Here is a 27,803-nt window from a genome sequence, read left to right as displayed (position 1 = left end):
CCACACGGGGCGAACCACCCCAGCCCAGCCTGGCGCAGCGCCTGTCGCTTTAACCGCCCGCCGTGGGTGGTGGCCGGGCGCAGTGCGCATGAGTTCGGGGCCGGCGGAGCCCCTGCCCGGCGGCTGGTACCGCTCCGGCCACCTGCCCGCCGCCGTCCTTCGTCCGGGCTCCTTCCCGCTCTTCGTTCTGCCCTCCGCCGCCCCTGCCGGGAGAGGTGCGGACTGCTCCCCGCAGCCGGTGAGTGCAGCCTCCCCTCGCAGCGCTCCGGCTGAGGGGATCTTCGCTTCCCCCCGCCGTCCCCGGCTCCGGCGCTCGCCTCCGGGGAGCGGGGGCTGGCGGCGCGGGGAGCCGCTGGCGTGAGGCGATGAGCTCCCGCCGCTCCGCCTGCCCCTGCCTCGGTCTCGGTCTCCCTCAGCGGCCCTTTCGAGGAGAGGCCGCGGAGCGCTCCGCGCGTTTGTCAGCCCTTGATAAGAATGGGTCAGTATTGTTCTTATTACCCAATAATGGGTTGGTTGGGGTTTTTTTTTTTTCTTTTTTTATTTCCCCTCCCCTCACCCCGCGGTTCCGAGAGCAGCAGTCGGGACGGCGGCTGCTCCGTGTAGCTGCGCGGGTTGTCGCCCCGCTCTTCTCTCCGGCCGGGTCGTTCCCCCCGCCCGCTGCCCGGTGTCCGTCCCGGCCCCCTCCCGCCCGCTGCCGGGTCCCGTCCGTCCGTCTGTCCTCCCCCGACCGCTGCGTTGTCAGCGAGGAAAGGGAGACCGGCACAGCCCCGCAGAGGTGCTTTGGGGAAAAAAAAAAAAAAAAAAGAGTTAAGAAAGGTTTCATACCCATGCATTGTTAAACTTTGGATGTGTGGTATTACTGAGTGACTAAGGGTGATGGGAAAGAGCTGCCTTATTCTTCCTCATTGTTTTCTGACTGCAACTTAATGTTGCCATTGGAAAACCTGTTGGCTTAAAAAGTAGCAGATTCTAGTTCAAAATACTTTTTTTTCCCTACCCTCGTGTCAGGTGCCTTTTGCATCTGGAGTCGGTGAGCATGAGATGGCTGGTGCTTCTTAAGATCATAATCTCAGGTAGTTCAGGTGAGGTTTAGCATGTGTAAGAGAAACCACAGCCTTAAAAACACTCTTGGGATTTTCAGTAATCCGGGATCTCAAGGGCATGTTTCCTGAATAGTTTTTGTTTTAGTGTGGCACCGAGAGGAGGTAGCTGAAAGTAGAGCTCTGTTGTGCTTGGTCCTGTGCACGGGTGTAGCAAGAGATGATTCCTGCGGTAACAAGCATGCAGGTGAAATAGGGAAGAAATTCGGAGGAGGTTGTTTATCTTTCTAAATATTTTGCAAGGATTTTAAACTATAACAAGTATCAGAAATGTAAGTAACAGTTATTTCCTTTCCCCTTCCTTGTATGAAGGGCACAGAAGGAAAGACTTGTTTCCAAACCCTAAAGCGTAAGTCTTTGTTTTAAAAGCTTTTGCAATTTCTGGCTTAGGCTAATAAAAAGGTATTATTTTAAGACACTTCTGTGGATCCTTGACTAATGCAGCATTGCAGATGGACTTCCTTGCACAGGTACTACTATAAAGAATAATGGTTGTGGCTTTTCTCCTTCCTTTGCAGTAATTACTGCTGTATAAGGGGAGAGCTGATGTTTAAACAGCAAAAGGAAAAAAAAAAGAAGTTGCTCACTCGGGTCTCCAAGAAATGAAGATGCTAATTATTTCTCAGAAATGGAATAGATTTTTCCAGCTGTGTCTCTCTTATCAAGGATTTGTTTGGGGTTTTTACAACAGGGAGTGAATGAGTAACATGAAGTTTTATGACTAGAAGTACAAGTAACGCCTGACATTGGAAAGGAACAGGAAGAAGCTATATTACATCTCTCTACTGAGAGATTCTGTATTACATCTCTCTGTTTTGTCAATAGTAAAACTCTTCTCCTCATGTTGGTCATAGCTGCTTTTTTTTCTGCATGCCTCTGAGAGAAATATTAACCAAGAATGTTGGCAGAGGGGTTTGCTGGTTGGATATAGTAACTGGAACAACTTAACTCCTGAGCAGTTGACAAGTCTCAGGCTGACTGACCTTCTAAAATACTGGAGCATGAAAATAAATGAGCATATGAATGTGGCTTTCAAAGCCAGACAGACAGGCGGTGTCAGATACTGTTACCAAGTCCTCCCTCCTCCTTTTTTTTTTTTTTTTTTAATTAAAAAATAAAAGCAAGGAACTTTAATTTCCAGTGTAACTAACTGCTTAAAGATATCCTTTTCAATTGGGTGTGTATGGTTATCCTTGTACCAAGGAAAGTCCAGGGCAAGACTTCACTGCTGTGTTTTGCTGGTGCTGTTTTCAGCTCTGTTTGCCTTGGGCAGGCAGACCTTTATGTACTTACATAGGAATGAAATGTGCATTAAATTAGCTGCTTTTTAAAGTAAACACCTCTGCTTTGTGCTTCAGATATCTTTTGCCCTCCTCCCTATACCAGCACAGCAGTCACAGAAGGAAACACAGGAAAGCAACCTAAGATCCAGCTGCGAGACTGTGACACAGCTGTACTGGGGCTGAAAATTATCTTGCTGTCTTAAATACTTTGTAAAACAGGATTTGGTTCACCTTTGCTATGACTGTAGCAGTAGTTACATAATGAAACCCTAAGCCCCAGTGATGCTACACCTGTAACAAGACAGAAGTTGACTAATTACAGAGGAGTCAGTGCCTGAAATTGTTTATGTGCATTTCATGTTTTTAAAGTGTTGGCTGTCATAGATAGCACCACCCTGATGTTAACAGGGGAGATTTAAAAAGAGTAACTTTAAAGGAATTGGACACTTGTTGAAATTTGCATAAGGACATTTGAAGTCAGAGGAGACCTCAGCCATCACCTGGATGTGTTTAAAGCCCCATATAATACTGGACTACACAGTTCTGGGTATCATATGTAGTGTTGCCACTGAACAGCTACTGGTCGTCAAATCTCTACTGGAGAGTACCAGTGAGAGCCTTATTATCCTTGGGTATGATGTTAATCTAAAGAAAAATAACTACTTGTCACTGGCTGTAGTTTTATTTTTAGTTGGGGCAGGGAGGGATTCTGTTGCTCTAAATGCAAGGGAAATGTGAGTACTTCAGCGATCTTTCTCTGGTGGTTTGATCAACAATATTGAATATGAACCTTTGCCACTGGCCTTTGCTTTAGGCAACTGGATTCAGCTGAACTCTTGTTGATGTAGTGAACAGGGAACAGAGTTTACTTGCAAGGGATAAGGCAAAGACATGTGAGAACATGCTTCACAGTTTTTTCCCATATAAATTCTGTCTTGAGGGTGGACCAATGTGCTTAGCATCATCAAATCCTGCATTGGTAGTCCACTGTCTGTTTTAAGAAGCAGCGTTTCCCAGACACTGCAGAGAGGATAATGAGGTAATGATGATCTAGGCTTTCGCAAAAGGTGTCTTGTGTTGGCTTAGTTGTTTTCAATAGGTAACAAAGTTCTAAAGTACGAGGCTGTTCTTGAAAATCCAGAAAGATCAGTTAAGAATGAAGCACAGTATCAAACCCTCTTTTTCTGGTATCTTGAGGCTTGGATTAACATGGTCAAAGGTGTGACCTTAAGTATTGTTTCTGAGCAAAGCATGATTTGGAGAATTCAGTGTAGTAATTGAATTATTACTTAAGCGATGAAAATGTTGGTTTGTGATTGTTTCCTTTCTTTTCAAGTGGTTGCTAAGTTTAATTTGAGATCTAATTCACCAAACTATTTAAGCATGTGATGAAATATCCTAGTGAAGTCAGCTGGATTTAAGTTTTACTGAATTGGTGCCTTGCCCATCTAGTTCTTTTAAAAACTTATATACACAGGATTAATTATTTCACTGTTGGCATCTCTCGCAAATTCTAGTGTGAGTTGTATGAATGACATTCAGTGTGTTCCTTGAGGCTCCAGCTTCCAGATTTAGAGGACTGAGAGAATCTTTGTTTTTGGTTTTAAAACTAACGGATTTTGTAGCTCTCCAGCCTGTAGAGGAAAGTTTGAATTGTCACAAATGCACCACAGAAACCAGAAAGTTTAAAACACAATATTGGGGTCACTTACATTAAATTCCCTTGAATTCTGGGTGTTTCACATGGCTGTTAGCACTCTTACTACTTTGGTTGTAGCTGCATGTCTGTCCTGGCCTGCTGTGCTACCATGGGAGTACCCCGAGTTCCCACTTTGCTAAACATTGTTCAGATTTACTTGACACCTGTTCTGAAAATCTCAGTCAGAATTTCTATCCAAGGAAGTGTCTATAAAAATGCTGTTAGCCTGGCTCTTGTCTAGAGGACCATACTGTCATAGGCTGGGGTGTATTTTTTGTTGTTGTTTTTTTTTGTTTGGTTGGTTTTAATAGTCAGCTTTCTATTTGCTGGCTGTACTATGGTGGCAGTCCATCTCTAAACAAGGGCAGAAACATATTCTGGTTACTGGATGTTAAATAGCCATGACTATTTTGGACAGACAGGATTTTTCATGAGCAGATAAGGAACGTACATCATAGTAAAATGCATTAGCACATTATCATGAGCATCTACACTTATGATATGGAGAAGAAAAGTCAGAATTTAACTGTGTTGGCCAGTTTTAGTTTACCTTGGTTCCTAAACATAAAGTATTGTTGATTGTTACTTCAGTTTTGTTTTGACTCTATAAGAACAGCTTACAAATTCACTGTCTGATTTGGGTTTTTTTTATGTGCTCTAAGCAATAGCTCTTCAGCCATCCTGTGTGCTCCTAGACTTAGTCAACTTGCCTGTGAGGTTTGTCCTTTGTAGGCAGTACTGTCACTTAGTCTGTTCTTCTACCAGAAAGCTTAAATCTTGCTGTGTGTCACAAGAGTAGGACATGGGTTACCTCTACAGCTCAAGGATTTAATCTGTATTTAATATACTGAAGGAGATAAGAAGAATTCAGCTGCCGATAGCTCTGTTCATAAGGAGGAAATATGTCCACCATACTGGATCAGTTAGTTTTGAGGAGTCTGTAACAGCAGTGGCTAGGTGAAGACATGTCATGGGCCAGTTGGTTTTGTTTAGCTGTGATCTTGTACAGCAGGTTCAAAGGTATCTTGCAGGAGCACTTAATACAAGGAAAAATTCACCAGGTTTAGACACAAATACCTGGCCTGTTTTGGGAAGCCCTGTGGTCTCCTGACCACAACGTGCAGGAATCTGAATGAATTCCTACTCTCTGCTTGCCTTGTTTTACATACTCTTTCCTTAGCATCTGCTGCTGTCAGAGGCTAGTAGAGATACAGGTCTCTAGTCTGCCCCTGTACCATCCTTTTTATAAAACCTATCCCACAGTAGCACTTTGAATGACCTCAGAGTACTTTCAGATGTTTTTTCCAGATGCTTAACTCTCCAAACTCAAGCACCACCATGGAGTCAAAGATGACTGACGGTGTGCGCACAGTTGAGTGTGTGCATTGGTATGTCTGTATACAGCTGACAGATTAAACAAACCTTGAAGTTCACTGGCCAGTTCTTCTGTTTTGGTTGTATCACTGAGAAATAGCTGTTTAAACAGGCAAAGTGTGTGTGATGCTCGGAGTACTGTCTAGGCTTAGAAATCTAGCTTAAGAAATGGTTTGTGCAAAGAGCGTTCTAGAAATTGTATGTATAGTGAAGAGAGGGAGAGACTGATATTGTGCCCTTTTAAAAATGTATGAGAACTTTCTAAAAATTGTTGACTCTACTTACCTTAAATATATTGTGCAGTAAATGGCATGATGCTGTCTGTTTGCTGGCTTTCAGCTCCTGGCTTATGTAGTGGTTGACTTTTAGCCTCTAAATGTCTTCCATTTTTGTGGGATTGATCTTTTTGCCTATTAAGGTAGTCTTCAAATAGGATTGTTAATAAACAATTTTTTCAATCTCCTGCTACTACAGAAACAGTCCCTTGTAAATGCTAACATTGAACTTCAGTGGAGAAGTAATTTTAGTCAGCAAAACTATAAAAATACCCTTTTTAAGAGGACAGACTGCACCTTATCTTTGATGGCAACTTAATACAGTCTCTCTGAATTATGTGCCTCTGTCAAAGCAAAATTAAATCTTTGGAGGTAAAATTCAATGTTAACTTCAGAATATTTCAATTTCCTCCTACTACCCTCTGACAAACAGGCATGATATGTGAATTGTATCATTTTAAATATCTCATGAAGGCTAGCTCTAGTGTAACCGAGAAGTCATCATTTCAGCTGATAGAATCACAGTTTCCCTAAGATGCCTTTTTGGTTTAATATTTGGGATCTTCTCTCTAAATAGTACTGTTCCTGTCACACTTCTGCACTCTTGTATCATGGTCTGATTTTTTTTTTTTTTTTTAATTAATCCCTAATGGTACAGGCACACATCTCTTAAACCAACCAAAAAAACCCCTGCTACAATGCATTTGAATAGACCAAGCAACAAATCCTGTTGTGAGCAACTTTCATATTTAATGCATCTCTGAAGGTCAGGAGGAACAGCCGCCTGTCATCCTGCTGTTCTTGCTCTCTCTGAGAATGGTTACCTTATTTTTGAACCCTTGCTTGTTACCTAAGCAATCCTACTGAAACAGGCAGTGGGGTCTTCTTGAAATTCATTAGATTCTTGGCTATTTCTATCTTAAATCCACTAAGTCTTTCACTTAGAGGGGACATAAAAAGGGTGAGGGGACTTCTATGTTAGCTGTGGTTAGGTGGGGAATTTGTAAAGCATGCTGTGTGTATTGCAGCAGTGCCGGGCAACCTTACAACAGCTGTAGCTGCACTAGGCACTGTACAAATACGTAGGAGTTTCTCCCTTAAAGCATAAAAAACACAGCAAAGGGGAGAAGAAATAATCTATGTGAATGGGTTATGATCTTATTCATGTGTACCCTTGAAGTGTTAAAGATGATGTGAAAGACAGAAGCCCCTTTCTGCAGGATCACAGGCTATCACACCTGCTCCCGAGCTTTTCTGAAACAAGTAAAAGCTCCAAAAAAGCCACGGCTTACGTGCAAAAGCAGAACCAGTGCCATAAGGCTTGCTACTTGATCTTGTGTGTGTGGCTTTCTTAACCAGTTGCAGTCACTGCCTTTTATTCATTGTTCAGGAGCTTTGTGAAACATCTGAGCTTGAACTCCAAAATGAGTAATAGGAGCTTGCTGGAAGCAGTTATTTGTTGTTATTTAGAACTTGTGGCTTTAATGTTTATTACTACTGAATCTGGGTGTTCCTGCTGTCCTGGATGCAGATAGCCCACTATGAAGCTTAGACCTGGTTATGCTAAGGTTTTGCTGTTGGAGAAAGCAGAACAGTACTCTTAAATACTTCCTGCTCCCTCAAAGTTTTGGCCCGTTGATTGGTTTTTTGGTAACTTGGATTAATACCTTCATTTGGTTAGTCTTTAAATGCAGGTCTTGTGATATCTATTGTAATCTGGAGCTATGACCTCTCATAATGTAGTCTATAAAATATTCACAAACAGTTTTGAGTATAATTCTAGCTAGAAATCTAGTAGTTGTCTATAATACATCACTGAGGGACTGAACAAACATGGCATATCCAGTTTATACTGGGGACAACTGGATAAAAATTGATGCTGCAGCTTAAAAATCCTGAGGAGAAATAATACTCACCTTATGTTGGATGTCGGTAGGAGTACTCACCTCTTGCTGGTCCCTCCTTAGAAAAACATTCTTTTCCATCTGAATATCACCTTGAAAGTCATGGGATGAAATCTGAAGTCGGTGGGAGTTTTCTGTGAATTTCAGAGGTGTCAAGATTTTCTGATAGTCTTGCCTTCTAAAAATTATATATATATATATATGTTTTTGTGTGTGTGACTTTGTGTGTAGCATTTCAGAGGAGTCAAGATTTTCACTGATAATGTTGTCTTCTAAAAATGATACATATTTTCTTCTGTGTGTGTTTTTCTGTGGCTATTCAGTGCCACAGGGTTTGTTGTAGATGGAGCTGCTGTTGCAGGATATGTTCTAGACTTGGGCTGCTCTTTTCTGGTTAGGCTTTCTGCAGTGTAGTTTTTTGGTTTGAGCCTGGGTACATGGCAACCAGAGGTACAGCAGCTGCTGCAGTGCTCTTATGTCTGCCTGTCTTGTGATTCTAAAAACCAGGACCAAAAGCATGTTTCTACCTCTGTGGTATCACTTAAAGACCATTATCCTGAGGATGCATTGTATCTTTTGTAGCTAATGTTATTAATAGAAGAAAGGAAGAATGTTCTTTCTATGTAAAAGCAAGGCTAAATCTTAACCGTTAGACCTAATGTTCGTAAGAAAGGCTATCAGATGCTTTAACTGTGGCAATCCAGTGCTCTGTTCACATGGATTGTGCTTCCAAGAGTTGACGGACTACAGCCTAGCTAAATTGTGTGGGAGCCTTTGCCCAGACACATGTTGGTGCTATGGCATAGACGAGGGAGCGTTCCTATGTACCTCTGGTAATTTCATAGCCTTCTCCTGGGAGGAAATGATCAGCGGGATGGAATTGTTGCTCAGTATTGGCAGATGTTATCTCACTGCTATGAAACGCTAATCAGCTTACCAGGAGGCTCTGGTTTCTCAGCCCTCAGCTGACGGGTAGGGAGGAAGGAGAAATAATCCAATTGAATTGGAAATGCAGGCTTGACTTTGCTTCTCATGTCGCCTCTCGAACCATAATAAAGGGAGAAGCACTTGGGAAGCAGGTCCATCTCATTTCATTTGCACAGTGTCAGGGTAGTGGTATCCAGTTCCCAGCTGGCTGCATATAATGTGGTACCTCAGAACCAACTGTTCTGAGGAACGCATCGCTGCTGTTTCCTGGTCACAGGCAGGGCGGGTGAAAAGATGGACTGTTAAAGAACAAGGCAATTTCTTGTTGCAAAGGATGTTTTAATGTGTTGGAGAGAGAAAGGAGCTAGGTTCTGCTTTCTACACACCCTCTTGTTTGTGCTGTTAGTGCACAAGGATGACTCTTGTCTTTGTGATACTTTGAGAATGAAGGCAGAAATTCTGTCAGAGTGTTTTGGGAGATGATGACAATTCAGAGAGGTATTACGGAACTGAGCACTAGGATGGCTTAAAAAACTGGGGGCTTTTGCTCCAGTAAGCGCTGGTGCATATGTCTGTTCCAGCAAGTGTCTTCCAAATGTACAAGCACTGTTTCTTCATGGCTGAGTGAAATAAAAGCTCTGTAAGCTTTAAAACGCAATTTTGCTATGTAATGCGATGGTGCAAAAATGGCACCAAGCCCTGTTCATGGATTTTTCACCAGATATAGTCGGCATAGAGCTGCTTCAGTAACACATGAGTTAACTGCAGCAGTGTTAGGAAATGAACTGGATTTTGTTTCCCTCATGATCTGATAAATAGAATTCTTGTCTAAAAGCTAATAAAAGATGAAGATATTTCAACTGGGTCAGTTGGTATCTCAGCTGATGGGATTTTATTACTGTTAATGATGTGTCATAATGGAAAACACAAACTGAATCTGTAGGACAGGTATGTGTGCAGGGTCCATGCTTGTAAATTGACATCTGGTTTGGAAGCGCACGAGATGGGGTACAGAACCTTGATATGTTGTATTTTTAAAGTCACCTTTTAGAAGACCAATTTTTTTAAAAGGTGCCCATAGGTGGTAGATGTGTTCCAGAGCATAAAGATATGCCCCTTATTAACTTGTGTGGGATCTTTCTTTACTATTTACTTCCCACTCCTTTTCAAGTATTTTAAAAACCAGATTTCAATGTAACATATTGTTCTCTGTTTTCAGAAATGAACAAAGCTAGCAGCCCTACGTAATACGCTGATGGCATTCTACGCTGCATCGGGATCGATAAGTCAAGAGAGTGTGATGCCTAGAAATCTCCTCTCAAATTCTCCTGAAATGGCATCCGAAATCTCTCCAAAGCACGCACCTGGGAGCATGGAGAGGAGTGGCAGTGTGGAGAATCATGGCAGCCAAGTTAGGTGCAGAAATCTTGCCTTGGTAAGTGTTTAATGAGCCTTATGCTTAGTGATACGAATTACATTAGTAGTTTTGTTCACATCACAGGATTTTTTTTTTTTTATTACGCATTGATTTTTGCCATTTCTATTACTAAATGGTTGCTTTTGGTTTTGGTTGTTAACAAACTGAAAGGCCAGAAATAACTGCTCTGATTTGGTACAACAGCTTGTTGTTCTGGTCTGATTCTCTCTGAGAGCTTGGAGAGTGCTTCTTTCTAGCCACCTCTCCCAGAGAACTGGGAATGGCAGTAAGGAGCACACATTACACTGGGCTACTTGGTGCAACCACCTGCTTGTGGTGCACAGTTTGGTGCACGTCTCTGCCCTTACTTTAAGTAGCTTGTAAAGGAACTTAAGGATAGTGTTTGTTCTATACACTGTTTCTTGCTTAAGCTCTTTGTTGACACTGCTGAATGAAGGTCTCGGCTTATTCCACCTTCATATAATTAGGTGAGTAACAAATACATCACCATAAACAAAGCTGTCTTGACATTAGCGAATATGAGTCTGTGGCCATTTAAATAGTATGTGAGTAATTGAGGGAGTAGCATGCACTTCTGCATTTTTCCAGTTAGCAAGATGATTCAGGCAATGAACTCAACAGTAGTGTTTGTACTGTGACAGGCTAAGCCTAGAAAGCAGGTATGGTTCTTTGCATTTTTTTTTTATCATCACAACCATTTGAAAAGCATCCATTTTTAATTGAGGAAAGAGCATTCTGGTAAACATGCTTTCCCTAAATGGAAATCTAAATTTCTGTCTTGCCTTAAACATGGGATTAGGCTTTCTCTATCTTTGTCCTCCCTGCTAGCTTCCTTTTAGTGAAGTAGTTTTCTGTGAACGAGTAAGTGCTGAAAATAAGTCAGCAAGTTGACACCTGTATTTATATACCTCAGAAATGCTCAGTGTTTTTGTGGTACTTTGTGAGCTTTTTGGCAACTGGAGGTAATTCTAAAGATGTTCCTTCTTGGTTGTTTCTAATGAAAATACAACTCTGTTAATACTATGCTCTATCCTTCAGCTTGTGTTGCTAGTTGAAACACAAAACAAGTATTACTAAATTTAGTCCCTTAACTGTTTCTGACCTGCACTAGAAAAAAAGTTGTGAAGCGTCAGGGTAGGTGAGGTCCAAGAGCATAGCCAAGTATACCTTTGGGACTCAGGTATTTAGACTATGTTGTTTATTATATGAAAACTGCTTGGATCTTAGGGAATTACAGTGGGAGTTGCACTTTGTTAAAGAATTACAGCTTAATTTTATCCAGAATTACAAGGTAATTTTATGGATTACTCTGACTCCAGTTTTCCAGGTTCTCAAGGTAGTAGCCAATCATGTTTCCATGGGTTTTATTCTTAGCTGCAGTAGCAGGCATGAGACTAGTCATTTGAAAAAATCAGTATTGAATAATGAAGCTATGTATAAATCAGTATGTTTGTACAGTCTTATCGTCAGTCGGCCATGTCAGAAAATGACATAGATTCCCTTAGTCTAACTTAGTCTACCATGTGATAACCCATATGATGATGCATTAGCTAGAATTGGAATCCTGCTGTAATGCAGTAATTTATGGATGGAGTAAAAGCTGGCTGCAGGTTTAGGCATTTCCCATCAGACCTGTGCATCAGCAAAAGAAGTTCCCAAAGCCTTTAGTTTGTCTTATTTGAGTTTGTGCATGAAGAAAGTGAAGCATGTACCAACGAGTTTACAGATCCCCTTCCATGACTGTTCTTCCAGCATAGTAGGTGGCATGTCCAATGAGGCTGACAACTAGTATGCATGGAGTAACAGGTTGAGGAATGGAAACTCTTTTCAATGAAGGTATAATTTCAGTTTATGAGTTTGAGAAGGGGTCTGTGTTGATCTGAATATGAAGGAAATTCTGAATAATCAAGTCTTCAGTGCTGCTCAGATCTTTCCTTTTTGTGATCTGATGTAAGAAAAGAGTATTGTTCCACTGGCTGATACCTTTTGTCTGTTCAGCACTGAAGGAGGCTTTAAAAATCCTCAGGATGAAGAGCAGTATTCTTCAAATATTTCTTTTTCTATATCCTTGTGTAACTGTGTACTAAAAGCATGATTTTTACAGTCCACTAAGCAGATCAGGGAATTTGTAAGAGGAAAGCTAGTTGCTGGAATGTGGTCCTGGACACCTTAACTTCTTGTTTCAGTGGTTTTGTTACAAAAGTTCACAAGATGCAGAAGATTTGGTGGTGTAATGAGAAGGAGGGGATAGATAACTCTGTGTAAACGAAGAATTTGTTAGAGCAATTCTGAGAAAGGAAGGGGCAGATTTTCAGGCACACTGGACCTTCATAGCCCTGAAACAGAAGCAACTACAGACATACCTGCCTCTTCATTCTCGCTTTTCTGGGTCTGTTCACCTAGAGACACAAAAAGGAATGTCAGAGTCAACTAATTTTTTTTTTTTTTAATGGCCTTGCAAAGGAAAGAAGTGTAGCAGTGCTTTTTATGACAGGCCTGTACTCTGCTGCAGGTTTCTTCCTACTTGATTACAAAAAAGAGGCTCTTGAGCTTCTTGGTGTTAAACTACATTAGTCACTAAATATAACCTTTGTGTTGCATCTGTGGAATTCAAACAAACCTAGGGATGTGATAATAGAGACAAACACTTGGACCGGCTTTAGCCTATGCTGACTGCTTAGAGCTGGTTTGGCTGACTGCTGGCTGTTCTTGCATACTGTATGTCTGTGCTGGCATTACTTGCTGTGGAACTGGTTGTTGTTTTAGGAATGACTAGGAGATGGACATGAACTGCCATGTGCCAAAAAGGTCTTAAAATTCTATGTGTGTGATTTTTCTTACCAGTCAGCTGTTGTCAGTTCAGTTTAATTTTGCCAGATTTCTCAGCTTCTTACCTACACAATCCTGCTTTTAGTTAATCTTTGATAATTGCAGTCCTTAAAGCCATGTTTGTTTGTTTGTTTGTTTTAAATGGAAAGCAAGGTGCTCATGTCCTGTCTTGATTGCAGTAGAATTTTTCCATATAAATGATGTTTGGGTCCAGATTTATGCTGCCAAATTTATCACAGCAGCTGAAGACAAGTACAAGAGCCTACATTTGGATGGGAGGAATGTTTGCCTTGATATTTTCATCTCACACCATCACCTAAAGCTGTTTCCTGCCCCCAACTTTTCTCTGTATCTTTTAACCATAGAAGCTCTTATATATGAGGACATGAATTTGCACGTATATTCTGTTTTCTTTTCAGTGAAGGTGGTTTCTATACACATGCTCGGCAAAAGCATGAGACAAGTGTACCTTCTTGATGTGTGAAATCAGTTGCACTATCCAAGGGGGAGGGTAAACAAAACCACTCTGTTCTGCTTGGTAATACTGACTTCCAAAACCCAGTCTTGAATGACACTCCCTGTTATGTGGTATAAGAATTAACTTGAAGTGAAATACAGTTGCAGCAATTTAAGGACACTTAATACAGAGATAAAACTAGTTCTTAGCTTTTTTTGAAGCAATTGGTCTTGTTCCATTGACTGAATAGGCACAGACTGACTTCTTAAAGCCAATCCTTCTTTTTCAGTGCTTCGCTCTTGTAATTGTACTGTATATCTATTCTCAGCCATGAGTAATTGCTTTAGTTTCTAGGTGTGAATAACATGCTAGGACAATAGTATCACCTGTGAAAATCATACCAGAAGGAGCAGGTTATACCTAAAGTGAGCTGTGCTACTTGGAACTGCACTAGTAATAAGCTGTGTCAGTGCCCTGGATCTGTTGATAGGACTTCAGTACTATACCTTCTGTATATGAACATGTCTTGCTGAGTGATAGGTTTGAGGGATAGTGAGTTCTTGTTACTCGCAATGGATCATGCTGTGGGGTTTTTTTGGTTTTGGTTCAGACAGATCCTTGGTTAATGATGCAGTTCACCACTCTTTTTGGGGCAGTGGTGACCTCCAGAATTTGGTCAAGTGACTATTTCTTTTGGTCACTAATCAAGTGGCTTAAATCAGCGGATAGCTGTGATTCTAAAAAGATGCCTTGATTATTCCATTTGTTATTTCTAAAAACAAGCTTCCTCTGTGGCTCTAACAAGACTTGATACACAGTCACTGAAGATGGCTTGTCACTACCAGACACCTTGTATAGTACAGGTGACATTTTGAACATTGGTTACACAGACAAGAAGAGCAAGTATCTTGTGAGTAGTCTGAGCTAGCTCAGTATCTTGTTTCACACACTCAGCCATTTAACTCAGGGTTGACCTGGTTATTTTGTAGTTATGGTGTCTCTTGGAGCCTAAAAATTAGTTGCTATGACCTTTGTCCTTTTTGGATCGGTACAGATAATTCAAATGCAACAGGCCTGGTCTTCCAAGTGCACCGTGTTACTATCTCTTTGCCCCAGCCTCTCTGAAGAGGTCCTGGGATTCCAGTGTGGTTTTAGGAGTTACTGGAAAAGGACAGGTTGTGTGTCTGTGTCCTGGTTTCAGCTGGGATAGAGTTAATTGTCTTCCTAGTAGCTGGTACAGTGCTATGTTTTTGAGCTAGGTATGAGAAGAATGTTGATAACACACTGATGTTTTCAGTTGTTGCTAAGTAATGTTTATACTAAGTCAAGGATTTTTCAGCTTCTCATGCCCAGCCAGCAAGAAGGCTGGAGGGGCACAAGAAGTGGGGAGGGGACACAGCCAGGACAGCTGACCCAAACTGGCCAAAGGGATATTCCATACCATGTGATGTCATGCCCGGTATTTAAACTGGGGGGAGTGGGGGCAGGGGGATCGCCACTCAGGGACTAACTGGGTGTCAGTCGGCAGGTGGTGAGCAATTGCATTGTGCATCACTTGTATATTCTAATCCTTTTATTATTACTGTTGTCATTTTATTAGTGTTATCATTATTAGTTTCTTCTTTTCTGTTCTATTAAACCGTTCTTATCTCAACCCACGAGTTTTACTTCTTCTCCCGATTTCCTCCCCCCTTCCCACCGAGTGGGGAGGGGGAGTGAGTGAGGGGCTGCGTGGTGCTTGGTTGCTGGCTGGGGTAAAACCACGACAGTCTGTTAGCCCACTGCCACCTTTTTTTCTCACAAATTGAGTGTCCAGAGTCTTGTGATGCTGCGCTGCATTTCAGGCGCATTCAAGGGAAAGTCCTGAGAAAGACTTCTTTCATAAAATTAAGGTGTTTTTTCCCCTTGATACTGATACACTGCAGGCTTTACTGTACTACAAGGTCTTTCACCATGTCCAAGTATTTTACCAAACAATAATACACAAAAAATGAGAAGAATTATTTTGACTGTTAGATACTTTCTATGGATACAGCTGTCTTTGGGCATGTGGAAGCCATTCCTTACAGGGTGTGGAGAGAGCTGTGCTATGCTTAATCCACTTTAAATTGATATTAGCATGACTTGCAAGCAGTATGCCTTAGAAAAAGAAGAGTCATTGTTCCTACCAGCAGGGCAAGAAATAGAGAGGAAGAGGGGCTGGAGGACCACTTGCTCTGGACTGTGAGTGTAGAACTAAGGTAAAGAACCTGACTCCTCCTAGCAAGGAATGACCTTGCTGTAAAATGTGCTAGTGAGAATGTGCATAGAGCACAGATTGCCTTCAGGATCTATAAACTGCATCATTCTGCTTCAGAGTGGGATCTGGTAGATTATTCCAGCAGGTGGGCAGCTCTGCTCTTTAAACCTCACTGATAGGCATTCCTGAACTTCCAAAGCAGTTTCTTTGTATTGCACTACTTTCTTTTTCAAGGAATACTTGGATTAGAGTTGCTATAATGTGAAAGCCAACTTTAACTTGTCTCACCTTCAGTGCACATAGTGGTCAACATTTTATGTATTAAATTACATACAGGGCTGCATCTGCCTACTACCCGTTCTTCAGTTTTAAAACATAATGTGCTCCATTCTGCCAGCCTTACTGTGCAGCTAAACTCTCAGCGCTCCTTGCTTTGTTCTGGACCCTGTCCAGCTTGGCTGCATCCTTTCCAAAGTTCAGCGACTGAATCTGAACTCTGTGTTCCAAATGAGGATGTGCTGTTATTTCATCATCTTGGTTAATATATCCCAGAATGACATTCGCATACCTGAACAGCACTTTCTTTCTTCTTTATGGCACTTAAACTGGCCTGCAGATCTTTCTGTCTTTTATTGCCACTTAGCCATTGTTCATCACTCTATATTCATGCATTCAGTTGAATTTCATCTTGTGGACTACCAGCACACTTACATGGTTTATGAAGGTCTCATTCTGTCCTACCTAGTTCTTGCAGCAGCATCTTCCAGCATAAGAGCATCAACAGATATTAAGTTAATTGTCTACTCTTGTTAGTGAAGTATCAGATAATAGAGATGTAGGGATAAATCTGTTCAGGGGTTGTCTTGTTTCATTATTCAATTTATGATACATCATGCTGCTTCTCAAAAATAAAAATCTCTCCCCTGCCCTCCATTTACATGGGTACCTTGCTGTAACTTCATCTAGGCGTAGCTTCCTTATTTATCTCAGAGTGTATCTGGGGGGGGGGGAGCATGTAATAAAGCCTTCAAATCAAGGCTTATCACACCTTGTGCTTATGTCTATTGGCCAAGTCAGTAACTCTCTCATGAGAAATGAGATTGGTGTATTTGATTTTTGTAAAAAGTGTTCAGTGGCTTTTGCCTCAAATGTCTCCCAGTTTTTCTCAATGTTGTTCTAACATAGAAATTAAAGGGAAGAAGAAATTACAAGCTGATCAGCCTAACTTTGATAACCAAAGAGATGTCTTCAGAGTTTAAGTAGATCTTGCATTGCTTCAGCTTGCTTTTTTAAAAGTAGGTTAAGAGTAATTTAATTAGTTTATGACTTCAGTTCATCTAGTTTATTTTTTAAATTCTTCTGGATCATTTGTTTCCTCACTTACGACCTATTGATTATATGCTTTGCTAACTATTATGAAGCACACAGGTACAATTATGTTAATAAACTGAAGAAAACAACATTCAATATTATAGTCTTCTTCACCAAATGAAATGGTATTATCAAAATCATCAGATAGTGGGTTGTAAAGGAAGTACTTTTTGACACAGCACACAATTAAACTATGAAACTCATTGCCACAGAATGCTGTGAATGCCAGCCATTTAAATGGGCTTAAACAATAAGATGAATTCATGCTAGAAAAGCTCATTAAGGGCTATTAGGTACACAGATGCGGATGCAACTGGGAAGTCCTTAAGCCATGTATTGTTGGAGACTGGAAGGATGTAGGGAAGAAAAGTGCAAATCCATCCAATTTACAGCAATACTGTTCCCCTGTCCTGTGCATTACTGGTGGCTGAAGGCAGGCTACTGAGCTAAATGGACTTTTTAGTCTGATTCTATATGGTAGTTCATGTTCTTATCTATAATTCACTTGCTTCCAACTTAAGAAATGCAGGGGTACAATCCATTCTGTTTCCCTTTTCTGTAAATATAATCAGAGGTACGTGCCTTTTTCTTCTGTGCAGAAGCTTTTGTACCTGTTCTGATACTGTTCCTGCATGCAGGGCTTGCTTTCCCCCCCCCCCTTTCTTTTTACAAGTAGAACTCCCTGCCTTGTTATTAAGAGGCTAAGGCCTAAGTGGTGCTACATTGGTCTCTTTCTGCTACATATTGGGATTGTTCGTCCCTTCATGTTTTTTTGAGAACATCCAGTCACTTCTCTTCTGCGGAACTGTGCCTATTAATTCTTTGGCACTGTCAAGTGATTGGTGATGAATCAGTTGAATCTGGTGTTCTCCTGGTATTTTGCTAATTGAAGTTTGGTTGTCTAGCAGTTTTCAGAAGACTTTTTTTTTTTTAACCACTGCAGATGTCTTGAGATTTCTCCTGCTGTTCTGTTTCAGTCAAAGCTGTGCTGGCCTTAGGATTCTAGGCCTGGATGTGATGTTAAGAATTCCTTCAGATGCGTGTGAAAAATTGTGGCCCTTTGATACTAAGTCACTGTTTTGGACAGGTAGAAAGGGATTTTTTTCTATGAAACAGATTCTGTTCTCTTCTTTTATCTTTTTTCTTGTTTCTTTTTTCCTCTTTTATACCAAACATCATCTTGACAGACTCTTTGCTGTTTGACGTAAGCAGGAAATGTTTGGCTGCACAGGGATCTAAAATATTAATGCCAGCTGAGCATACTCAGCTATTTCAGCTGTTTGCATCCCAAATTTCTTCTGTCTGAGCAGTCTTTTTAATCCTCATCTAAGACACAATTTTCAAGTTTCAAATTTAGGCTGTCTTTTGACAGTAGGTTTAAAGTTGGTAGTGTTAGGTGTATGTGAGATTTAGTTTTGGGAGGCATGTTTGTGTATTAAGAGTAGGGAGTTGGTGGAAAGTATGAGGGGAATAACTCAAGTAATTGAAAAGACTGTGCTTTGACTGTTAAAAACACAGATCGCTCAAGGAGACAGGAGGCCTGGAAAACCAGCCCAGAAAGAATATGAACTGTTCCAGTACTTGGAATATGTGGCAAATAACTAAGGTTACCAAGTCTATTTCTAATTAGTTTAAAACTGGCATCAGTTAACCACAACAAAATTCCTCCAAACTTTCTGAAAGCTGTACTATAATGTAAGTAATGCAAGTGGACACTTTATAATACACCACTGTTTCTCAGACCAGTGGTAAAGCAAGTCAGTGCTTGCTTTACATCTCTGAGCTCCTTTGGTTTGACCAGCTTAAGTAGGTTTATCTTCACTGTGCTTGTGTGTCTAAAATGGGGTTATTTCTTTGTCTCACAAACTGAAACGTGCCTTGCCTGAGGGAGTTTCTAGCCAGGCTGGATGCCTTGCATCTCAGTATGGTGACCTGCCATAATGCTGCCTAATCTCTAGAGCTGCTGTCTTTTTTGGGGGTTTTTTTGGTCCTTTTTTTTTTTTTGCTGAGGAAATGTGACATTGGTCATCTTGAAGGAAAACTGCATGAGGAAAGAGGTCGAAGTGCTAACTGAGATGAGGTTGGCCTTTCAAATCTAGGTATGCCATTTACTACAAATGTATTTGCAAAGGGATGGTTAAGTCATTTCAGATCCTTCACTGATCATTTCAGCCAGATCCATGAGAGATGGTAAGTCAGGCAGAGCTCTGCTGAGCAATCCTCCTGCAAATCTTACCTGGCATGGAAAAGCGCTCAGTCTTGCAGCACAGAAATGGATGGAAGGGTGGGCTTCTGAAAGTCTTTGCTTCAATTCACATGCTCTTTTGCTCAGCTCTTGATCAAATGAGTTAAGCTCACGTGGGAGCAGTTGTTCTTTTAAATGAACAAAGTGTGGTGCAATCACTTCTGTACTGCACTGCAGTCTGGATCTGCTGCTACTATGAACTTCTTAAACACAACCCCCTTTTTTTCTTTGCCTGCGGAAGTCTGGCTCTTGCAATGAGCTCACCCGCAACAAACGCTTCTTGGAGTCCTGTTCAGCTCCAGCTAGGGCCTACCTAACAGCTCCTTTCCTGTCATTCTCTTGCCTACCAGACATAGCAGCTGTATGAGTATTTGGGTGGGGAAGGAAGGAGATTGCAACATCCATTAAGAAAGAGAAAAAAAAAAAAAAAAAAAAAAAGCGGCTTGTCTGTCTCTCACTTTTCAAGTGCAGCTGTAAAACTTTCCTTGGCCTTTGAAAACTGAGCTCTGCCATGTGGTGGGTGCGAGCTGTGGAATACGTCAGCCTTTGAACTTAGTCCTTTAAATAGGCAATTGCAAATGGCATCCAAATGTAAGCTTTTACAGCAGTTTTACTACAAGCTGGAATAAGTTACTTATTCTGACAGTACACTGTGGATGCTAAGACAAAGTTGTAAGTATCCATGCCTTTGTATGTGTCTCCCAGCCATCGAACCATGTTCACCCTCATGACAACAAATCTGAATCTCTAGAAATGTAGTTGTAGCATGAGCCTCTTGTAGAAATCAACTTTGTATTTTCCTGCAGGTCTTCAGTGTTAACAAAAAAACTGTGCCACCTGTGGCTGAAGACTGCTGTGTTCACATGATTGCAGCCACAGATAAGCAAGCCTGTCCTGAAGTGTCTGAGCTAAGAGTGGCTGAAAGGCAGTGTGACTGTCTTCTGTTATTTCATTCATTTATTTACAGGGAAATGTTCTACAGGCCGCACCAGAGAAGGCAACTAAGAGCCTTAAAGCATTTACTTTCTCATCTGGAGTGTTCTGAGTGCTTAGAGACTAACTGCCACTTGGTACAATGCAGCACTTCATAGTTCTTAATCTATAGGCATTATTTTTCTACAGAGGTACATTGTTCTTATTTTTAATGCTGGGGATGGGGATAAAAGCTTTGTTTGCGCAAGGAGCTGAGTTAACAGGTAGAGCTGCATGCAGTTTTTTCTATTCTAATCTCATGTAAGATGATCTGAACAGGCATGGTGAGTTTGAAGCAAGTTGTGCTGCCCTAGCAAGAATGTGTCTACCTCTTGGATATTTGCACTGCATACCTATATGTATTTACCTACATTTCCCCACCATTGAGAAGTAGCCTTGTTACCTTACCTGCATGCACAATCAGATGTTCTTGGAGAAGTGAAAAGTAGAGATGAGAAAGGAAACTGTCTTGTATTGCTTTGCTGGTGCCTTCTTGTTAAGTTACTGACAGCAAAGTTTCCAGTATATGCCTGGTGGGAGAGAAATTCATTCCAGAAAAGGGAAAACCTCACTTACTTTTCAACAATACTTAGTTACATTCCAGAACTTACACAGCTCTCTTGGGAAATGTCTTTCCTGTATCCATTGTCTTAATGTAGCGCCTTTCCTAATCGTTCTTTGTCATCTCCAAGCTTCTGGAAAAGTGAGTGTTTCCCAGGGTGTAGGTGGAGGGAAAAGAGTTTGCGTGTTGCTGCCTAGCTTCTCATAGCGATATTGTGTTAAGTTAATCAAGAGCAGTGACTCAGAGAAAATGAAGACTGGATAATCCAAGTGATTATTTATCACTTCTGTGGTCTACAGGATTGTTTCCTGCTGGAGAAAATAGTCCAAGGCAGTTTACTGCTAGGGAACACATCTTTATACTTATTCTAAATTTTTCCTTTCTGTAACTCAAAGGTAAAATCATTAGAAACCCTCTCCCTCCTTATTATTTCTTTGTGATCTACCACGTAACTCTGGATAACTCAGAGATTGCAGTGGTAGAGCCAGATTTCATCTCCAGCTCTGCCTCTAGAAGCCAAGTCCCACTTTGGCCTAGAGCAAAAAGGGAATCGACCCATTCAGGACTGGCCTGAATGCACCCTTTCCCTCCCATGCTGCTCCCCAAGCCTTGTCCCTGAACCTGACACAGCAACTGTAAGAGCTTACTCCAGTTTGGAGCCTGAAGAAGCTATCTTAACCTTTGTAAAGGGACAGGTGTGGGGGGCTTTTTTGCCCTTTTTTTGGTCTGATTTTATGATCTTTCAGCAATTTGTTCTGTCCAACTCAAATGGACACTTGTCTGCTGAACTAAAGTTAGGTACTTTTAAAGGGTGAAATACCAGTTGCTGTTCTTCAGTCAAAACTAGTGCCCTGTAAACTCCTGGCTCTTCCCCCTACCCCAGCCCTTGCATTGTAGTGGCTGAATTCCTCTTTGGGAAGCGATGAAACAGCAAGCAGGAGATGCTTCTGATGTGACTGCTGCCTGTTTCATTCTGCCCCTTTCTGCCTTCAAAAAGAGGGGTGCTGTGTTTGTGATCAGTGTACTTACCTGTACTCACCTGTAGGGTATTAATCTTTCTGGCTTTTTTCTTTTTTCACCCTAGGATGATGAGAGTCTGAAATACTTAACTCACGAAGAGCAGGATGTCCTCATGTTCTTTGAGGAAACCATAGATGCCTTAGAAGATGACTTGGAGGAGCCGGTCCTACATGACAGTGGCATCCACTGTCAGTCTCCAAGGTCAACGGAAGAAAATGTATCCAGTCATTCAGAGACTGAAGATATCATCGACTTAGTACAGTCAACACCTGAGAGTAGTGACCATGAAGGCCCTGCTAGCAGAGATATAGAACCAGGTAGTAGTATTTCTTGAAAGTGTGGTTTTTTTCCCTCCGACCTAGCCCTGACGTATTCCAATTCTCATTAGAAACAGCTAAAGAAATTCTGTACCTTCCTTACTACCTCAAGATGAATCTATTACACATCAGGAGCTCTAAGGACCGTGATTTTAATTTGACTTGGGATTTTTGAAATTCTTACTTTACTATAACTTTTTTTTTTTTTCTTTTCCCCTCATGGAGGTCATGCACATAATTAAGTAGTTGGACTGCTATCTCAGTCACCCTACCTGGTGACTGAGTTGTAACAGAACTGAGTATTATGCAGAGTCATTGCAGCAAGGCAGACTAGTATTTATCAATGTGTTTATGCTCTGCATCTCTCTAAGACCTCTTAAGACTTTCTCTAAGAGTTTTAAGATAGCAGATTGTAGAGTTACTTTGTGTGGGACTGAAAGGCACATGATCCTATCAATAAGTTTGTGACAAGATAGTGTATGGCATGTTGTTTTCTTCCCCCTGTAGAATTTGCTCTCTCTGTTTTTGGAGAATGGATTTATCAGCTAATACATACAGTGGGATGTAATGTGTCCTCTCCTGGCTGTTACAATGAAAAACAAGAATTGCAAAACTCTTATAGAAAAAGCAGCCATTGAAACACAGTGAAGCTAACATGCAGATTGTGAATGAATGGCAGAAAGAGGACTTCTAGTGAATGCATTGTAAATATGGTGATTTGAACTATAGCATCGCCTACAAGATGCCATTGCTAGGAGTTCAGTTATAGTTTCTTCTGACAATGTGGGCTGAGTTTGAGTTAGAAGGTTTGGGGGAGGGAAGTATTGATGCTTGCTAATCCTAGGTGAAAGAAAGCCTTGTGTTCTGCTCTATGTGAAGACTTAATGACGTTATTGCTGCTTTATCTTTTAAGCGTTGGACGCTACCTGGAGAACTGAAAGCCCTAAGCCAGCTGTACCTGCTGACCTTCCCCCACATCCCCCTGTACCACCACCAGCAATGTCTGAGGCACTTCCTCCTCCACCCCCTCCTCCAGTGCAGCATCCAAAATTGCTTCGTTCTGTCCCCACTCCGCTCATCATGGCCCAGAAGATGTGTGAGCAGCAGACAGAGAGCAGGGTGCGCTTCCCCAGTGCCCTCAAGGAAGGGAATTCAGACAGGAAGAAAACCCCGGTAGCCAACGGTGATTATTTTGTGGGTCCGAAGCACCCTCCCGCACCTGCACCCAAACTGCACCGATTCCCGAGCAACATCAACATAACAAATGTCAGTGGCAAAGAATTCAATGAGACTATTTCAAAAGCAGCAGTTAACGTCCAGGAGCGGAGAGCTCAGGTGCTGGCCAACATCAATGGAGGAGCTTTTCTGGCAGCTGAACTGGAGGAGAAGCTGCAGAAAAATGATTTCTTGTCACGTAACAGAAGTTCTTCCTTAAGGGATCTCTCCTCTGAGCAAACACGATATGAGGCCCTGACAAAACTTGGCCTTGTTAAGGGAAAACCAGCTCAGGACCAAGTGGACCATGCCCCAAGCACTCAGCAGCTTGATGTGCAGCCCAAACAGGCAGATGCTGTTCCCAATGGATATCAAAACATCCATGAGATTTTAAAAAGCGAGCCCAGCCCTTTCCTTCCTATGGGCAAAACGGTAACAATCAAACCAGAGGTAGCTCTTGCTGCTAACAAGGTCAGCAGCACACAGCAGAACACAGCAAAAAATTTTAATGATTATAAACAACCTAGTCTAAACCTGGATATGAGGAGGAGATCAGGCTCACTGCCTAGGCCTTCAGGATTTCGATCCCAAGGGATAACGGTGAAGTTTGCTGGCCGCGGCTCAACGGAAGAAGCTAGGAGGGAGGCACTTCGGAAACTGGGACTACTGAAAGAGACTGCATAACTTGGACAGGAATGTTGTGGCAACAGGGGGGAAAGTCATAGCATGGCTTTGTGCTAGAATAGTCCCAACTGGATTGGGACCAAAGAGATTGGAAGAAGAAAGGGGAAGTTCTCTGCTTCAGGCAAGCTAAGGAGGTACTAGACACTGTGGAATGACCGCTCGTGTTTATCCCAGAAGGACTGGCACCACCACGTACAGTCACGTACAGCAGTGGGTTTCAGCTCTCCTTCCTTCAGAGATACTCATCTGTTGCTCTTAGTCAAAAAGGAATTTTATTTAAGTAATGATGGACTATAGCAGACAGCATCTTGTTAATGAAGTGTACAGTGCAGTATAGTTGTACACAGCAAACTGGATGGCAAATCTTCCTTTTGCTCTTTCTGAAGCCAAAACAGAGCGTTCTGTTTGTCTCGCCCACGTGTGTGTATGTTTGTGGGAGCTCGAGATAATGTCAAAACTGAAATTTCTGGCCAGCGTGACACACTTCACTGAATTTTTGTTGTTTATATTATCTGGCTTGGCTTTGTTCCCTACCAGTGGTGGAGTCGTCTTCTTCCTTGCTCTGTGCCCACTTGACTCAAGACTGTACAGAGGGTGGTTTCAGTTTTGACCTTCTCCTTGACAGTGGCCCAAGCTTCGAGTGGGTGACTGCATCGCTCTGCTGCTTCACTTGAAGTCTTGCCTTTCTTCCCAGCCACCTGCTTCTTGGTCATGCTCTAGCAACCTACGTGTCCAGTGAAAGGCACCAGATAAGCCTCAAGGATATGCACCATGCACCAGTTTTCGCACTGACAGCCAAAGAGTCTCCTGACAATCTGTGACACCAACTGTTCTGTAGCAGTGATGATCTTATAGCAGAGAAGCCATAGGAACAAGTTAACTTTGTACCAAATGCGAGAACCTTATGTCAAAAGTCTTATCTTTTATGTTAGGGTTCCTGTGAAGAAACTGTTACTTTTGAACAATAGCTGTACTACACTGAATAGTTGTAAGTTCTGTTACTTCTAAAAACTGTCACTTGATCTTCCTGTAGTTTGATAGCCCTAATAATGCTCTGTTCACAGCCTTATTTGATTCTGCCCTGCCAATGCATAACAGAAGTTACAGCCAAAATTCTTGCAGGCTAAGTGGAGTTACAGGAGAGAGCTGTATGTGAGAGCACGTTGCTCCTGAATGGTCCAAGTTGGCGTTATTTTGCCTTTGTTCAATAGACATGCTTTTAAAGATGGTCCCAAAATATATTTGTGTGTTGGTTTGATTTTTTTCTTTTATACGGCAAAGCTGCTCTTCCACATTAAAACTCCCTTCCCTTTTTGTACGCCTGAAAACATAAAGAATAGCCATTTTAAAATCAAATGCCAAACTCCAGACCCTCTAAATTTCTTGTTGTTATTCTGCATGTTTAAGAGTTCTCAGTGTTTTGTGTTTTTCTAAAGGGAAAAACTCACTTATTCTCTGCACTTTCTAAAGCCTCAAGCAACCCCCTTTTTCCCAAGTAGCTGACTAATAAACCTTGGAGAAGAGGAGGGGAGCGGCTATAATGGAAACTGACACACCCTTCAGCAAGGAGCTCTGACATAACTGTGATAAACAAGTTTGTAGTTCTTGTGATAAAGTATTTCAAACTTGCTGAGCTGTACTTGCAAATGAAGCTGTCATGAAGAAAAAATCTTTGCGTCATTCTCAACCTGCCTCATAAGTTAAAGTTTTTTGTTTTTTGTTTGTTTTTTTTTTTAGATTGTCTGCTTGCTGCTTAAATTTTTAATTGTGTTGTTATGGTATCTGGCTGGTTCTGTTATGTAGTTATTCTTTTCAACCTTTTCACTGGGTAAGTGATCATGTTCCTCATTGTGACAGGCTTACTATACATAAGCAATCAGTAATTAAAATATGTGGCCATTCTTCAGTCTGGCAAAGCACTTACGCATGCATAATCAAATGTGAGAAGTGCTGCTGAAACAAAAAAGGCTGCTTGTATGCTGCAAGTAAAGCACATACTTATTTTGCTGGGCTCTGAGTCTGTAGTGCTAAATCAGGAAGACAAGGAAGCACATAAAATACATCCATGCACCTGCTTCAGTGCAGCCTGGAATGGAGTCCTACATGTGGATGATGCATCATAATTTATTAAGATAACCTGCTAAGTAAATTTAAATGTTTCATGACCTTTGTGCTTTTAAATCCTGTTAAAGCAAATTCTTCATTATAAATGTGAAGTGCGTACAAAACAATCTTCGCATCTAATAATTTCTTGCTCTTCTTTGAGTTGTTTACAGCTGAGAGTCCATGCTAAGCATATGGGGGAAAAAAAACCCAAACCCTGACACTAATTGTTTCATTGAAATTCAGTCTTATTCAATAACTCTGTAACATAACCCTATTTAAAAAAAAATAAATTAGATGTTTAATATCTGAAGTATAAAGTTGCAGTATGCTGAATTAGCTGGATCATGTTCTTTCATTCTTTGTGCAGGGCTGCGTCCTCAACCAGTGGGAAGTTAAGAGTTAGATCTTCATTAGGTAAACCAATTTCTGCCCAGTGAGGACTTGGAACGAGGTATTCATTGTGGCCCTTCATTATAGCAAATATCCTACTGGTAAATTCTTCTCTGTGCCTAAAACTGTAGTAAGTAAAGCCATGTACTAAATGAAGTTAAAGAGTCTAGCTGCTAATAACCTGTATATAAATTTAGCTCTATTTTGTGTATCTTGTTTTGTGTGTATATGTTGCTGTGATTTCCCCCCCCCCCATGTTAGAAGTAACTGTCTTGCACAAATCTGATAAATCATCTATTAAACTGGGATAAAATCAATGAAACGATGGCTGATGGGAGGTGGAATTTTGTTCTTTGTCTCTTAGTAGCATGCATCTTTCTTGGAGGAGGGAGTGTGTGTGTGAGCCAGAGCTCAATCCTGTCATGACATGGGTGAAGAAGGAGGAATAAAAAAAAAAAACAAACCAAAAACAGAGGGGGAGGTTTATGTCTGTTTTCTGCCAAGAGATGCATATTCTCACTGCTGGGCTTCAGTAACTGTGACCAGGGTCCTTGCAGGAATGAATTTCATCCTGAGCAGTGTTTGAAGTAGGCAAATGCCCTCCTCTGCCACTGTTTTGCAATATTAAAAGGACTTTTCCAAGAGGAATAGTGTATACATGAAAGAATAGTAACTCATCTTTGTGTTTCTGTACCTGCCTTCTGTGGGTGTTACCATAAGCGAGTGTGATCCTGCTGAGGGTAGAAATCTGCCTTGTTGCACAGGTCAAAGTTCCCCTTTAGAGAATATCCCCACCCATCCCTTCTGAGCACGTGCATGTGTGTTTACTGCCTCCCTGTCTTCTGTTTGGATACTTGCACATCAAGACTGCTAAGATAGTTCCTTGGTTGGAAGCGCTGACTCTGGCATGTGGTACTACATACTGCTGCCAAGTAAAGTATAGAGGCGAAGGTTTCTTAATGAAATGCTACATAGCTGAGGTGGTGGCTAAATGATCTTGCACTGGGACTTGTCCCACTTCAAATAGGGAATGGTTTAGAGCCAAAATTAACCACCTTTGATTTAATAAAAAACAACAGCAATGACAAAACCCTCAGAAGAACAGATGTTCAGGAATGAGTGGCTGCTTTTTGCTCAGACTCCCCAGGGTAAGGGCCACCTTCAGTGGCTTCAGCCCCATGTTCTTCAAGCAGGCTGCCCTGAGTAGGAGGCTGGAGGGTGGCTTTACAACTCCAGGTTGAGCCTGGGAGCAGTTGGGACCCTTGAAACAATTGCACTGTTTTGAAGAGGGATGGGGGTTTTTTTATTGTATCTTAAATACAGGTCTTGTAGAGCATTTGTCCAAATATCAGGGGTTATGTGTCATAAAGGGTAGAATGGAAATCACTCTAGAAAA

General features: G+C 41.5%; 1 protein-coding gene across 3 annotated transcripts; it reads left to right on the top strand.

Moving 5' to 3' along the window:
• On the top strand, window positions 1-26,729 carry PROSER2 (proline and serine rich 2). 3 transcript variants are annotated; one of them, XR_008235699.1, is made up of 5 exons: window positions 1-238; window positions 9,782-9,997; window positions 21,760-22,015; window positions 22,926-25,739; window positions 26,385-26,729. XR_008235699.1 is itself a non-coding variant. In XM_052790346.1 (4 exons), the coding sequence occupies exons 2-4, from the start codon at window positions 9,818-9,820 to the stop codon at window positions 23,909-23,911; spliced, it is 1,422 nt and encodes a 473-aa protein (XP_052646306.1). In that variant the 5' UTR covers window positions 1-238; window positions 9,782-9,817; the 3' UTR covers window positions 23,912-26,729. The 3 variants fall into 3 exon arrangements, 2 of the variants coding, with proteins under 2 accessions (XP_052646306.1, XP_052646308.1); XM_052790346.1 differs by having other exon boundaries at window positions 22,926-26,729; XM_052790348.1 differs by having other exon boundaries at window positions 2-238; window positions 21,760-22,012; window positions 22,926-26,729.
• The last annotated feature ends 1,074 nt before the right edge of the window (window positions 26,730-27,803 follow it).

The sequence above is a fragment of the Harpia harpyja genome, chromosome 6 (assembly GCF_026419915.1).
Source record: "Harpia harpyja isolate bHarHar1 chromosome 6, bHarHar1 primary haplotype, whole genome shotgun sequence".
NCBI lineage: Eukaryota > Metazoa > Chordata > Aves > Accipitriformes > Accipitridae > Harpia > Harpia harpyja.
Note: the sequence above shows the minus strand (reverse complement) of the source record. Positions and strands in the feature narration are given on the sequence as shown.

Coding starts and splice junctions, on each gene's coding strand:
- PROSER2 (XM_052790346.1), top strand. CDS start 9,818: ATGGCATTCTACGCTGCATCGGGATCGATAAGTCAAGAGAGTGTGATG. Junction 9,998..21,759: donor GGTGCAGAAATCTTGCCTTG/GTAAGTGTTTAA, acceptor TTTTCACCCTAG/GATGATGAGAGTCTGAAATA. Junction 22,016..22,925: donor CAGAGATATAGAACCAGGTA/GTAGTATTTCTT, acceptor TTATCTTTTAAG/CGTTGGACGCTACCTGGAGA.